The 15,008-nt window shown below is 47.9% G+C and overlaps 7 protein-coding genes across 7 annotated transcripts; 4 read left to right on the top strand and 3 right to left on the bottom strand.

Annotated features, from left to right (window-relative positions):
* Positions 1-1,653: 1,653 nt before the first annotated feature.
* Positions 1,654-2,479, top strand: FTJAE_12696 (acetylxylan esterase precursor; the record flags this gene model as incomplete). Its single annotated transcript, XM_037345768.1, has 3 exons — positions 1,654-2,098; positions 2,161-2,243; positions 2,303-2,479. The coding sequence occupies 3 exons, from the start codon at positions 1,654-1,656 to the stop codon at positions 2,477-2,479; spliced, it is 705 nt and encodes a 234-aa protein (XP_037200284.1).
* Positions 2,480-2,919: 440 nt separating this feature from the next.
* FTJAE_12695 (zinc-binding alcohol dehydrogenase domain protein) lies at positions 2,920-3,981 on the bottom strand (the record flags this gene model as incomplete). Its single annotated transcript, XM_037345767.1, has 1 exon — positions 2,920-3,981. One exon carries the CDS (start codon positions 3,979-3,981, stop codon positions 2,920-2,922), a length of 1,062 nt encoding a protein of 353 aa, XP_037200283.1.
* A 508-nt stretch (positions 3,982-4,489) lies between these two features.
* FTJAE_12694 (NADP-dependent alcohol dehydrogenase 6) lies at positions 4,490-5,703 on the bottom strand (the record flags this gene model as incomplete). The annotated part of the gene is made up of 3 exons (XM_037345766.1): positions 4,490-4,786; positions 4,840-5,475; positions 5,530-5,703. 3 exons carry the CDS (start codon positions 5,701-5,703, stop codon positions 4,490-4,492), a joined length of 1,107 nt encoding a protein of 368 aa, XP_037200282.1.
* Positions 5,704-6,246: 543 nt separating this feature from the next.
* On the top strand, positions 6,247-7,134 carry FTJAE_12693 (chaperone hchA; the record flags this gene model as incomplete). Its single annotated transcript, XM_037345765.1, has 1 exon — positions 6,247-7,134. The coding sequence occupies one exon, from the start codon at positions 6,247-6,249 to the stop codon at positions 7,132-7,134; it is 888 nt and encodes a 295-aa protein (XP_037200281.1).
* Positions 7,135-7,478: 344 nt separating this feature from the next.
* FTJAE_12692 (uncharacterized protein) lies at positions 7,479-9,868 on the top strand (the record flags this gene model as incomplete). The annotated part of the gene is made up of 5 exons (XM_037345764.1): positions 7,479-7,580; positions 7,706-7,888; positions 7,945-8,576; positions 8,643-9,562; positions 9,633-9,868. 5 exons carry the CDS (start codon positions 7,479-7,481, stop codon positions 9,866-9,868), a joined length of 2,073 nt encoding a protein of 690 aa, XP_037200280.1.
* Positions 9,869-11,526: 1,658 nt separating this feature from the next.
* Positions 11,527-13,140, top strand: FTJAE_12691 (uncharacterized protein; the record flags this gene model as incomplete). The annotated part of the gene is made up of 1 exon (XM_037345763.1): positions 11,527-13,140. One exon carries the CDS (start codon positions 11,527-11,529, stop codon positions 13,138-13,140), a length of 1,614 nt encoding a protein of 537 aa, XP_037200279.1.
* A 516-nt stretch (positions 13,141-13,656) lies between these two features.
* On the bottom strand, positions 13,657-14,481 carry FTJAE_12690 (uncharacterized protein; the record flags this gene model as incomplete). The annotated part of the gene is made up of 1 exon (XM_037345762.1): positions 13,657-14,481. One exon carries the CDS (start codon positions 14,479-14,481, stop codon positions 13,657-13,659), a length of 825 nt encoding a protein of 274 aa, XP_037200278.1.
* Positions 14,482-15,008: the final 527 nt, after the last annotated feature.

Genomic DNA, 15,008 nt, shown 5'->3' with positions numbered 1-15,008 from the left:
CTTCTATATAAATATAATAATAAAAATAATATTTTTCTTAATCTAGAGGTATATAGAGCCAGATCTGGTTTTAGGTATAAGTAAATTAGTTTATTGTCTACTATATTTCCTTATATATGTAAGAAGGTCCAGGTCAAGAGTGCTGGGTTGTTGATCCTGATGTGAGCTAACAGCGAGGTATCACGAGTCAGGAACTTCGAGGTCATCAGCATCTATATAAGAAGTCAAAGATAAACAATAGCTAAGTTGACTGCGGCCGAACTCTCCTATAATAAGAACAGGCTCTGAGTCTTGGACTGTGTTGTTTGCTGGAAGGCGGCAATGGGTGGAAAGGACGGGCTAAAAAGACGTATACAATGACCCAATCCACTATACACTTCCTGAGGTGGCTTGGAATGTCTCTTTGACAGGCCAGTACACCGTTCTAGATGTATTTTCCTTATTAATAGAGTGTAACTCAGCCAGGTGGGCCATAAGCTTTCTATCCATACTCCATGCTCTGTACAGCGCCTTATAGAACTAGAAGATAGAATATAACCTAAACAGAACTGAATCTATAGACATAGGGAATAAAAAGTGACATTATTTTATCAACACCCAGCCCAAGGTAGAGCTCTGCCAGCCGGCTTAAAACTTCTACGTTGCTATCCTTACTACCTTCCACTTTAAGTAATTCTGACAGAGGGAAGTGATCGACCCTTAGTCTTCTTACGCGCTACCCGAAGCATCTCATAGCATCTTTACCGAGCAACCTGCCGTCGGATTCCAAAGCGCTGACACACATGTAAGTGACGAGCGCAGGCGCTCCAGTCGGAGCAACATGACAACCCTAGAGCGCGGGGACGGCGCCGAGGGTTCAGATCTCCTGTAACATTGAGTCCTGGATGGAGAGGCTGCAGTCGGCGGCCTTGCTTCCCTTCGGCGTAGTTGGTAAAATTCAGGCCTGTCGGTTTGATATCGAGAAAGGCCATGTTTCTCCTCGGTCTCGGCGCCGAAGGCCGAGTGTAGCATGCCGCGGAAGTTATGGACTGATCGAGATCGATACCGTGATGCAGCGTTCATCACAACTTACTACCCTGGCTTACCACCTAATCAGGCACATGATACATTACCCCGCAATTTGTTCCTTTCTGTTGACAATAGATCAAGATAGTCAAGTATTGCTTCGATGCCGAGGTTCTACCCCAGAGTAACGTCGGTGATGATCCATTGCGGGGCTATATGCAACTTCACAGCCCATCACTATATGTTGGGGTTCAGTCGGCCCGGTTGGAATGCACGAGTCCAGATATGTTGGTAGTACTTCTAGGTTAGTTCCTGGATAGGTAGGTGACATAGGAAACAAGGCTATCGCTCCTGTACCCATTGGATAAGCATTGTGAATCATACCCTCCAACACGGCCAATGCCCTATTTCAGAATCTTCAATACCACAATGAAGAATCACGAGTAGCCTCCTCGGACCAAACTAACAATACCAAGAGATGCGGCGTGTTTAGCAAGATATGAGAGATACGGATAGAGCGCACCTTCTGTCTTTGAAGATAGATAAATAGCCAGCCACCTCCGCGTTGTTCATAGTCAACTCCATCTACAACAGCGCTACATTGCAACTTTACCTCACCGACTTGGCTATTCATCGCCAGCTATAAAAATGTTGAACACAGCTTTCCTCGCCTCTCTTTTCCTCATTCCTTTGGCCGTCGGCGCTCCAGCCGTCGACCTCGAGGAGCGCCAAGCCCCATGTCAAAATGTGCACATCTTCCTAGCTCGTGGCACCGATGAGCCTTACCCGGGCCGCCAAAGCTCCATTGTCTCAGCCGTTTGCAGTGGCTTAACTAGCTGTGGCTACGAGGACATCAATTACCCGGCTAATTTCAACACATACTGCACTTCAATCTACGCTGGGATCACCGGCGGTCTGTCGCAGATCACGGCATACGCAAATCGATGCCCTGACTCTAAGCTAGTCCTGAGCGGCTATTCGCAGGGCGCTCAGCTATTTGGCGACATGCTTGGCGGCGGTGGGGGGCAGAGCTTGGGATGTACCCAGCAGTCCAACTCTGCGTTGAATCCTGCGACTTCGCCTGGCAACAAGAGTAAATCCTTCTCCTTAATTCTTATGTCGTTCAAGCTTGACTGACCAATCTCATCTGTGTAGTTACTGCGGTGCTGTTTTTTGGCGATCCTCGCCACACTGCCAGCCAGGCCTACAACACTGGTACTGGTTCTTCAAGGAATGGCGTAAGTAGATTAATGTGTTCTAGCAACGCCTGAAAAAAGGCTGACATTGATTTTGACAGATCAACCCTCGGAATGGGGCTCAACTGACCTCACTCAACCGATATTCCAACAAAATCCGATCCTGGTGTTTGGCAGGCGATAATGTTTGCGCGCAGGGTACTGATCCAGGCGCCCACACTTCCTACTTTAATGTGTTCTCTCAGGAGGCCGGTGCTTGGGTCAAGACTAAGGTCTAAGGGTTCTCTAAATTCTTCAAGTTTATGGCTGCGATGGACAAACGACAGAGTTGCGCGCCGTGATATCAGCACTTACGTACATACCGAACTTCTTTCAGATTCCGTGTTCTTCTATACAGTACAGCAATACAAATCCTGTCCTTAGTGCTAAAGTAGTGTATATCTTGGCGGGGATTTACTTTGCGTCAGCTAGGCTAGGATGTGCGTGTTTGTGAGGCCAGTGATATGAGCCATCAGCTGTAGGGACTATCAACTCAAAATAACACTCTTATAAAGTCAGTTCGGGCAGTATGCCAGCTACCCAACACAATTGATATACGCAGGACCAACCTCAGGAGGCACTTAATACACGGTTAAAATAATTTGAGGGACCTTTGGTATACTATAGAAAATGACGTTTATCTTGGAATTAGACGGTATCACTCAGCCTTATGCAAAACCTAAAGCTCGACCACTAGCTTCTTCCCACTCACGCCTTTGCCGATTATATCTACGGCGCCTTGAATCTCCTCGAGTCCTTTCCCAACAATCTCAGGATGAGGCATACACTTGAATGTCCCATCTTCGAGAGCTCCCGGAAGCCAATCAACCCATAGTCTCTTCCCAGTCTCAGTTGATCCCAGAAGAACGTGGTCATTGACCAGAACCTGCATACTGTCTGGGATCGTTCCAGGGACTGGTAGACCAGGAGGAAGTATAGTTCCCACAGACTTCTTGCCTTGGAGTCTGTCTGCAATTGTTGCACAAGCCGTGATAGCTGTGTCTGAGTATACAGCACAGTAAACTCCTGCAAGATCGCCGACACCGCTCAAAGTGTTAATGATCTCTTCTGCAATACCATCTTTCTTGTAGTCGAAGATATAATCCACGTTCATCTCTCTCAATAAACCGTGGTTATGCTCGCTCGCAGTAGCCGCAACGATGTATCCAGCTGCCTTCACAGTCTGTATGGCATTCGACCCAACACTTGAGCTACCTCCCCAAACTACCACGACTTTCCCCTTGGAGTTCTTCTCGGTTCCAGCCACGGGTAGATCGAGGCCCATCAAAGTCGGACTGAACAGCATAGCAGCCGATGTTGTTAGTCCTATAGGGAGAACTGCTGCTTCCGTGTAAGGTATACGATCTGGGATCTTGGCTACCATAGGCTCAGCCATGATGGAGTATTCTTGGAAAGCTCCATACTTGTTGTCGCCTTTCTGCCATGCCATTGCATGGCCTACTACACGGTCGCCAGGTCTAAATCTTGTCTGATCAGGACCAACAGATACGACTTCTCCAGACACATCGGTGCCGCTGACGTAGGGGTAGAACTCGGGTTTGATGACGATCCCGAGCTTTTGAACAGCGTGGTCGGCTGGGTTGATCGCAACGGCGCGTACACGAATGAGTATCTCATTCCCAGTTGGAACAGGAATTGGCGAGGAGGTGATGACCATGAGGTGAGCCTTTGGGTGAGACAGTACGGCAGACCGGTTCAGTGTTTCTGTTGTTGAGGACATGATGAAGAGGGGGTTTGTGATATCGTGGTGCTAAATAGTAAGAAACAGTTAGATACTGAATGAGTAGAAAGCTTCAGAGGATAAATAAAAAACTTGGCAATTTTATACATACTCATATCGGCGTCGGTTGTCAGTTTTGCTGGTTGCCCGGTCCTGGACATAAGATTATCACCAACCTTAACTCCGGGCATAGTTGAAACCACCTTCTTTTTCAACAGCAGCACATCTTATTTGAAACCAGTCATTCATTTATTATTGACAACAAGGAATAGGTAGATGCTAAAGGTGTTAACTCAAAATGATCAGACTTGTACAACATCCTGCTTAGAAACCTGTATGATCCCAACCAAACCCTTCTCTACTGCACACGCTGAGCAGGGCGCATCCAGTGCTAGTTGGCGCAAAGCTTTTAATTGCGTAACCTGAATGGTGAATTGTGCCGAACTATTTGTATTTTGCATTGATAAAGTCTATCTTGCGTACGGCCTGACGAAAAGATATATCACATTCAGGAATCCGGGTTAACTAAAACATAGCGGAATCTAGGCTTTCCTGCCTCGAAGTCAACGATAGCCTGGTTGGCCTCTGACATAGGACGCATCTCAACCCAAGGTTTGAGATTCTTGTCTGCGACCAGCTGCAGCATTTCCTTGATCTCACCCGGCGATCCAATGCTTGAGCCTGCAATCCTTCGACGCGCCCCAGTGAGACTACCTGGTCGGAAGGGGAGTTGACCTTCAGGAAGCCCAACTTGGACGAGAGTGCCGTCAAGTCGCAGAAGGCCGATGTAATCAGCGAGAGGCATCTGCAGTAACTCTTGTTAGCGGCGATTTGGATTGTATGCAAAGGATAACATACCTTAGGAGACGATACAGTTGAGATGATAAGGTCCAACCTCCGAGAGTTCTTAGTCTCCCATCCCTCTTCATCAGCCGTTGCTATATAATCTGTACATCCCAACTCCATAGCTTCCTGTCTCTTGCTCTCTCTGCGCGAGATACCCACAACCGCCTCGGCCCCAAGCGCACGAGCAAATAGTACGGCAAAATGCCCTAGCCCTCCAACGCCAACTATACCGACCTTCTTACCTGGCCCAGCGCCGAATTGCTTCAGAGGCGAATAGACAGTGACACCACCACAGAGAAGCGGCGCCGCATATTGTGGAGCGACACCCTCAGGGATGCGAATGACGAAGTGCGAAGGGCATCGATGATAGCGTGCATAACCGCCTTGCGTTTTGTCGCCAGTAGAAAGAAACTTTGAACCGTATGTTGGAGCCATGTGGGTGCAGTAATTCTCTTCTCCAGACGCGCACTCATTGCACTTAGGCCGTTCATTGCTATCACCGCCCAACTTGCGGTTGAGACAAGCATCGGATTGAGCACCAACACCGACGATGTCGCCGACTTTGATGCCGCCTTCAGCTTGAGTTCCAACGCGCACAGCAACACCGACGATTTCGTGGCCTACTACGACGGGGTATGGGGCTTGACGCTGTGTCATTCATCAGTGCTGTCTCGTGTAACAATAAGCTTCGTTTAGACTTACCCAGCCTGATCGGAGGACGTGAATATCGGAGCCGCATATACCGCAGTGGGTGATGCGGATATCAACGTCAGTCTCCTCCCACTTCTTGGGCTCGTATTCTTGCCAAACCATATTCCCTTCCGCTGACTTCTCGTCCTCTCCCATCCATCCCTCAAACTTGTAATCAGTAGGCATCTCTAAAGAATTATCTCGTACAGTAGTCAGCTTTGGCAAGTGACAGTGAAAACAAGTTCGGATGGCTTATCAGGAGGCTTGCATGTGCCTTATATGCCAAAGAATGTTGACGTAATGAGACGTAATGAGGGAAGTTCCGTCAAGAGCTTGGTTTCTCGTTGTTGCGGGGCATTCAAGACACAGCATAGAGTCTAGATGGTTGATTGGCTAGTGTACAGCTCCGTCTGACATCCCTGGTTCCGTCGGAACGCTAATCATATCTCCGTCGGAGTTGATAAGCAAGTCTAGCCAATAGTAATCTCTCCGTAGCTCCCATCCAGGCACTAAACAAGGTAGCTAACCATTAAGTCAAACCTTATCGTTCATCAATATGCAGTGCTCCTCACTTTGGGGCCGCCACGTACGTAGAGCTTCAACAGCTATAAGAAGACAACTTCCAACCGTTCAGAAATGTTTCGCAACAACAATTAACCTTACACCTCCAAGCTATCTTATTCCTATTCAACCCAATTCTTCAAGCGCTTAGCTATACAACTCATCACAATGTCCAAGCAAGACGACAAGACTCCCGTCCGTGACACAGCGGAAGATGACGCCTACTTCCCCTCACCCTTCTCCCTCACACAATACGTTACCGCCAAAACAGATTTTGACGGCGCCGACTATCCCAACAAATACACAGGCGGCAAATGGAAGATTCTCATGATCGGCACCCAGGAGCGCTATCTCAAGATGGCAGACGGCAAGTTCTTCTCTACAGGTAATCACCCAGTTGAGATGCTGCTGCCTATGTATCACCTCGACGCTGCTGGCTTCGATATCGATGTCGCTACTCTCTCAGGTGATCCTGTCAAGCTCGAGATGTGGGCTTTTCCCAAGGAGGATGAGGCTGTCAAGTCGATTTACGATAAGTACAAGCAGAAGCTTCGCAGCCCGCTTAACCTCTCTGAGGTCTGGAGTGGCCAAGACGGCAAGGGATTTAGTCAAGATACTCCTTACCTGGCAGTCTTCATTCCTGGCGGTCACGGCGTGTTGAATGGCATACCCTTCAGCAAGACGGTCGGCGATGTTCTTCGCTGGGCTCATGCCAATGATCGCTTTTTTATTACGCTTTGCCACGGACCTGCCAGTATTCTCGCCGCAGACGTTGGTAAGCCTGAGGGTTCCAAGTTTATTTATGAGGGCTATAGCATCGATGTTTTCCCTGACTCGCTGGACCAGGGTGCTAATATCGACATTGGTTACATCCCTGGCAAGATGGAGTGGCTGGTTGGGGAGCGACTCAAGAAGCTCGGGGTTACGCCGATCAACAAGACCATCTCCGGTGAATGCCATCGCGACCGTCTGCTGTTGACTGGCGATTCGCCGTTGGCTTCGAATAACTTGGGCAAGCTGGCTGCCAAGACGCTGTTGGAGGAGGTGAACAAGTAGGATCCCCGAGTACTAGGATAAAAGAAAAGCATTATGCAACGAGGGTATCTAGGCTCTTATACCAAATTGAGAATGAATTCACTTCCCCATGTGTTCAACATGATATACCTGGATATCGGTGCACTGTAAATCTTTTGGGAGTGACTCCGGTCTCATGCGAGATTGAATAGGAGGAGAACTCATCCTGATTTCCGCCGCATGGGTAAGCATCAGAACACATCATTTCCCCTCCAGAGTATGCGTGGAGATGCTTTCCGTCAAGTCTTGCGTAAATCCACTAACCCTTTCCTGCTGACCTGCGCCCAACTAAGTCTTAACAGTACACAAACGGCATAGTGGGGGAAATGAGGGGTATGGAGGTTCCGACGGACCTTGACCCTAGCGAGCACCCTTTGAGCATTTCCGTCGGAGGCATCACGTCCAAGTCACCTCATCGTCACAGTGATGTCTGCGTCTGTAAGAAAAAGACAAAAAGTATCTTCTGCTTGTGAACGCTGCCGTAAGCGCAAGCTCGGAGTACGTGTCCTAGTGACCTCCAATCTCATAACCTGTCTCGCTGACTAATTCGCAGTGCGATGCGGAGAGACCTTGTGTTCATTGCGTCCGCGCGGGTGCCCAGTGCGTACCTCGCGAGTCAACATCACGAGGCTTTGGGGCATCTTCATCTGGCCAGACTGATGCGAGGGATAGACAGGATCAGACTCCAGGGTCTCCCATACTCCCAGAGTCCAGCATCGTTGACCTAAGTGCTCTTGTAAGTGAAGATTCTCTCGTTTGGAATTAATATTGACACTTGTATGATAACTGCAGATGATACGAGGAAGTGGCACCAGCCAGGATTTACGACATGATACCTCGTCACTACCTGGCGGAACGAAGCTCCTCGAAGCCAACACCACACTACCTGCCAAACATTGGCGTAACGTAGTCGGCGTGGAACTACCGGCCGACAATATCTTGGAAGACTTGGTGGACAGCTTCTTCTCTTCGGTCAACTGGTTCATGATGGTCTTCCACGAAGATACCTTTCGCCGCAGGTATGTAGAAATGCTGCAACATTCACAAATCAAGTACCAAGATACAACATTCTACTGGACTTGGCTACTAGTCATGGCGCTAGGTGCACATTACGCTGCACTCAAAGACCCTGAGGATCAGATGAGTCCTCAGTACCGACAGCTTTCTCGAGATCTGATTGCTGTTATTGAAACTCGTTTCTTGCAGATTATCGGATGTCAGACTGTAGAAACAGTCCAAATATGTATCCTACTTGGCAGTTTCATATTCTATACACGACCCACAACGGGACTCGGTATCTGTGGAATGGGAGTCAAAATTGCCCAGGTCATTGGACTACACCGTGAGAGTTTCTGGAAGGAGCAGTCTCAGTTAGCGCGAGAAGTCAAACGGCGTACTTGGTGGACATTGGAAGTCTTCGATAAGTAAGCACTGTATTAAGATCTTTCTTCGTTCTTATGTCTGCAAGCTTACCAAGGTCTCATTAACAGATACGCAGCCGTTGCATTTGGGCGGCCCTGCATTATTGATGACTCTGACTGCCAAGTCGAGATGATCTCAGATATTGACATCGATGGCCACAAGCATGTCCCTGCTAGGCCACTCATCCTCTACCACCAACACAAGTTCCGTCTCTATAGAATCATGGGTGCGTTCCTAGGACGTAAGAGGCAAAGAAACAACTTCGAATCGGTTGAAACTATACACCAGCGAATGCTACAGTGGCGTCACGAGCTCCCTGACGTCCTAACCCTCAAGGGTCAAGAGAGTTCAATGGACCCGAGAATAGTGAAACCAACAGAGATACATGCCCTCAGCCTACAGCTTACCTACGACAACCTGCAGATTATTCTGCATCGTACAGCAGTTTTCAACGATATCAATGACATATCATCTTTTTCCGCCAAAAACAGTGCCTCTCTTCAACGAATCTTCGCTTCAGCTATGAATACATCTGAACTTTCCCGGCATCCTAACATCCTAGATGCTTGCCGAAGGACTCACGCAGATGTGCATGTTGGAATGACCATGTTCACAGCTGGTGTTGTTCTTTGCGCTATCTGTCTATCACAGCCTCTTACTGAAATGGGGTCACGCGCAAAGACCGGTGTCATGCACATCACGCGTATGTGTCGGGAGACTACGGCTGGTCTTTATAGTGGCCAGCTGGTCTCGGAGCAGAGTCTTAGTATCATCGATAGCTTGGTTGAGGTTATACTGCGAAAGGAGACGGATATGATCACCGGACGAACGAGTTATCCAAACCCCCATACAGGTCCTGGCAAGAGAGATACGGGATCGTCCGACAATGGGGGACCTAGAGCAAACATAACAATAGCGCCCAGACCAGGTATCGCATCTGGTCCAAGTGAGCCCAGAAACGAGCGAGTCTTAGAGCCGATTCAAGAAGGTAAGCACAAGGCTGCTCTGATAAATGAACATATGCAATCAGTGGTTATGAGCTAATGATACAATAACAGTCTTCAGACAGCATATTTCCACACCATCCGCTGGAGTCAATTTGCACCCACAAAGCTCTGTCACGGGAAATTATGGAAACGATGGAGACAATGGGACTATGGGCACGTTCAATTGGGACGGTGACATGTCCGCCCTCGTGGATTCGGGACTTGTGGATGCTAGTCAGCTGTGGTTATGGGCGGACTCCCTGGAGTTTGACTCATTTAACCATCCGGCATCAGATCCAACAGAATAGTGCTTTAAAAAGTTATTCGAGTTTTATTTGCATATGAAACACCATGAGCTTTTTCACAGTTTCTCGGGAAATATTTTGTTATATAAGGATCAAGAGGGGCACCTGAATTAATAACCGTAGCAGGTAAATCGCTGAGACTATCCTACGATGGCAAGTGCCATAATGCTCAGCATTAGAAATACTCTAGGTGCAGCAGCCTTGCTACTGATGCTTGAGGTCTGAGTCGAAGTTTGCGATGCTGTTACGGTCAGTGTCGCACGTGTCGAGGCCGACAGAGTTGGTAGGTCCTCAGCACTAGTCTGCGCAGGTTCGTCTTTGGCCGACTGGAAGGGATGTCAGTGTTGATAGGATCGACAACAATCGTTACGTGCTGCACTCACCTGCTCAGCCCCGATGACAGACCCAAAGTTGTCGCAGATCCCATACCCATACGCATTCGTCGTCGCAGCTTCTGTAGTAAGACACGAAGCGTTCCCAATATACTGACAAGTATAAGCCTGCCGAAGTAACCTAGGCTGACACTCGCAAGAGCTCAGCCTCGACGTATCCGTATCCGAAACATACGGCGAGCAATCACTAAGTATGTTCCTCGCCGATTGACAAGCCTTGTCAACATCGACACAGAGTTGCTCTGGATAAGCACTGTACGCTTGTGCTGAGGGCGTCGTCGGAGAAAATGTCACGTAGCTGCGGCAAAGACTTTCCCAAAGCTCTATGCCTCTATCGAATGAGTCTTGATAGTAATTACCCCGATAGCAGAGCTGTAACTCATTTTCACAGCTGTCTAGTGTCAGTGATGAGATGGTTAGTGGTGGCTGAAGTACTCACTTGTATAGAGAGTCGAGGTATTCTTGGTTGCAAAGGCATTTCTGTTTTCCGGGTCGGTCTAACACAGTCGCGCAAGCATTTCCGGAATTGAGGAACCCGTTGCAGGCAGGGAATGAAGTGATATCTGATCCAGCCTCGCAGATCCAGCTTGTTGAGATTGTTTGCGCGATGGAATGCTGCAGAAGGTATGCGAATATCATTTGAGACTTCATGGTGAATTATTTCCGTTGCGTATCTATAGAACGATGCAAAAAAGCCTCTTCAGGCCGATGTAATCATAAGAGGAAAGTCGGGGTACAAATAAGACTGGTATGCTCGAGGGAGCATCTTAGGTTGGAGGCTTGTCCTCACATCTGTTGTACCACCGCCAGCCACATGAGCAATTTACGACCAGCCGATGTCTTTTATCCCCGGATCTGATTTGGTTACGAAATGACAGCTGAAAAAGTGACAAGCCATTATCACCCTCGGGGATGAAAGATGGTGTGAAACTCGTGCAATCTGATTGGCAAATGAGCCCCCTAAATCCAGCCTCACCAATATTTCTAGCCATTTTGGGTTTACTTATCAGCTTCTCGATGGAACCAAAATCACCTGAGAAACTTGCATCCGATGCAACATTTGTTTATGAGTAGGCGCACTGGTCCTCGTGAGAGCGACAAAGCCCAGTCCAGATCAATATTTCAATTCGTACTTCAATCGCCATGCGTCACAATGCCACAAATCACTGGAGTTTGAACTCCATATGGACATCTATATGTCAATGTAAGTAATATGGAATGTTTCTATATTCATGTCTCTCTTTTGAAGTCACAAAATACGAGGTGATTATGTCTGACAAAATACTACCAGTCTTCCGCGGCGTGACCGCGTCTGTGATTGGTATCGTCAAAGGATTAATAAGTACGATCAGAAACAAATATCATGCATACAAGAACAGATCCCCTCCTCAAAGACCACCGCTACTTCTCACAGAATGGGGGATGGCCCTTCAGCTTCTTTGCCAGATCGCCATAATTACTACCATCTCTGTACTTTGGCATGTGTCAAACACAAACAACGGACTGGCTACTGTTGGAGACAATCCAGACCCTTCATTTGATTCGAAAGGTTTCCATCCTCCTCCAATTCTGAGCTCCTCTATTGTCTGGGCCACTGTCCCAGCGTGGATCATGTCGGCTTATTCTTCTCTATGGTCTGCAATGCTTGATTCACTAAAGAAGGTCTATCTTCTTCTTGAACTCGATAAAGATCTTCAAAAGCCTTTACCAGGTACCGAACTCTTTCTGAAAATCTGGAAACGATACTCTCGTCATCAGTCCACTCAGTCCCAGTCTACCCCACAAGCGAAAGGCTCCACGATTGAAAGGACCTTGTTACTGGACTACGGGGAGTGGCCTGTCATAAATGGCTTCCGGGCCATGAGGGCAGGCCATGTTCTCTTGGGCATATGTCTCCTCTTACGAGCAGCTCTCTGGACTGCAGGCGGCCTCACTGCGGCCATCTTTGCGACAACTCTGGTTCCTTCCGAGACGCCTGCCACTCTTTACAGTGAAAAAGCCTTTGACGAGTATCTTGGTTGGGACGAGGGTAAAGGTACTGGTAACTCATCAGTAACACCAGCATTCGACATCGTGAGTGCCACAGTTTTAAGAAGTGGAGACAATTATCCTTGGACAACCGATACACATTCCTTCTTGCCATTCATCCCAGTTTCTAAAGATTTCCGGGGAAACTACACCTTTGCCACTGAGTCATACTCCTCGAATCTCGACTGTACTATCGCCACGGAAGAGGATCTAGTCAAGATCAAGGGGGTAAGTCTTGATCTTGAGGAAGGCGACGACTTGGATTCTGCTCAAATTCGTTTCGGCTTCAAGCATGAGGGCTGTGAGGTTAAAAAGTGGTTCACCCTTACAAACAACACCCTACAGTACGCGAGAACCTGGTCTACCGACTGCGGACTGAGAAGCGGGAGAGCAAGATTCGGAATGTTCTCAGGGAGCTACAACGCAACCGAACAATTTCATCTTTCCAACCTTACGGTTGTGACTTGCCAGCCTCTGATATACAAGTCCAATGTCACGCTGGAAATGTCTTTTCTCAACGACACCGCAACTCCCAAGGTGATCAAATTCTCAGAAACCAATAAAGAGCAGTTCTGGCCATTTTTCATCTCCAGGTGGCTGCGGGATATGCCCCGGTACTCGCTCTTTGATCCGACTATATACAATGATATGGATAGCTTCTCGCGTCTAGTCATAGGACATGCCTCCGGAGACGCAACCCTCAACACCCTGCCGGACAAGCAAAAGATTGCCGATTCCTTCAGCGTCATCTTTGCCGCTCTATTTTCCAACTTCGTGACCTTGGAAGGCTACTCTAGTGCACAAAGACGCGAAGTTGCCGGTACTATGTCCCGCTCAGGCTTCGGTTATTTGTAGTGAAGTCTGCTGCGATAGCTACAGTGGTTATCCTTGCCGTCACATTTGTCACCACTGTCATTCTGGCACTTCACTTACATCGCAATCGACATATTACTAGCCTTTACATGGACATCTTACTTGGCACCGCGATACTGCTACGAAATGGTAGCTCTAGTGGCCTTGACAGCTACTTGAACGACCGTGTAGTATCAAGTAATGTCCCCGGCCCTGGGACATATGGGACTAATCTCGTGGAAGCTGAAAAGAGAAAGTCGGATGTGAAAAGCCGTCAGGTGTGGGTAGAGGGAACACCAAGGGCTCTGCATATAAAGTGGCCGTAAGGGTCAATTACTAACGTCGCCGAATCAGACTTGAGCAATTACTCAAGAGCCCCAGACTATGGTGTCTGTGTAGCATTGACTAATACGCTGGGTTAGATTCTGTCCCCGTATAAAGGGGGTTTATTCTGTCTGTGTTGGCATGCAAGCCATCATCAACTTAAAATAACGAAATTTTGTGAACTGAAATACATACTTATACATAATAGATGGTTCCATATCCCTCAACTTCACAAGTTGAGACACCACTCTTTCGGTCTGGAGTTGCATCGTCATCTTCTAACGTAGTCTCAAGAGCATCCCGGGTACTCTTCTCAGCACCCATCGTCTTCCACATCACCTGCCATCTATTTCCCTCTTCTAGAAAAGACGTTTCCATATCGCGAGATGAGAACAGTTGCCACTTGACTTTTCGGTACTGAATGGCGTAGATCTGCTCACCCTGTCCGACAAAACCAGTTTCCCTATGCTTCTTTTCTCTGTATTGTGCCACCAGCTTCGGATCAAGAGGCGCTGCTCCTGATGGCTCGCCCAAGACCTTGGATACTGGAATTTTGATCTCACCCTCCACTGCACCACTCGTGCCGCTGTCTAGGCTCATTTTCACATCTATTAATGTCTGAATGGCCGTTACCATGTACACATGCCTTCGTTTCTTGAATGCATCCTCAAACCATTCTCTGGCCACCTTATCTTTGCACATCTCTCTGAACTTTGTGTCGGCGTTGTCCAGGAAGTATGTAAGGCAAATTGTATCTTGAATCTTTGTATCAAGGTGCTCCTCAGTCTGAAATAGAAGGGAGGCAACCGAGGTGAGAACTGCCTGAAGCTTTGAATCTTTGTTTTTCTGCCTTAGATCATAGAAGTCTTTGTTGACAACAGAATAAATATCTCCCTCTTGGAATCGTTGTTTGCCAGCGGGATAGTAGGAGTTTTGAGGCGATTTGATAGTCGTGACAAGGCGTCCGAGTTGAACGCTCTCTCGTGGGAAGAGGTGGCTATGGACTGTCAAGGGCGGCATCTTGTTTGTCACTAGTGTGTGAGATGGATGAAACGCAGAGGTAGTGATATTCGGAGTGTTAGTTATGTCCTTTTAATGCTTATTGTTTGCCCAGACATCAGTGAGACAAATACGTTTTCAACTCTCGCGCTTCTAACATCGTATCATGGCTGCATATCAGGCTGCGATATGTAAATGACGTGGACAGCTCATGGCGAATCATATTGATATGCATATCTACCAAGCTGGTTAGTCTAGGATGTGGCTTGCAACTGACTGGTCCCGCCACTCACAGTGCAGTTACAAACAGGAAAAAGAAAAGGCTTCCGTCACGGAACGGAGAGGGGTAGATAGCGAAGGGCATCTCATGGCAAATCATTCTTGTCATGCGCAGCTCTAAGGACAGTCTGTGTAAGATGTGGCTTGAGCTGGGTGATTCTGGATTTTGAAGCATAATTACAAAGGGTTAAAGATTAGTTCTTCCGTCCCGTACCGTGAAGAAAATGCAGTAAGCATAGCAGTACCTAGTTAGTACTTTTCAGATAAGA

Source organism: Fusarium tjaetaba (genome assembly GCF_013396195.1).
Source record: "Fusarium tjaetaba strain NRRL 66243 chromosome Unknown NRRL66243_c0000354, whole genome shotgun sequence".
NCBI classification, from domain to species: Eukaryota; Fungi; Ascomycota; class Sordariomycetes; order Hypocreales; family Nectriaceae; genus Fusarium; species Fusarium tjaetaba.
Note: the sequence above shows the minus strand (reverse complement) of the source record. Positions and strands in the feature narration are given on the sequence as shown.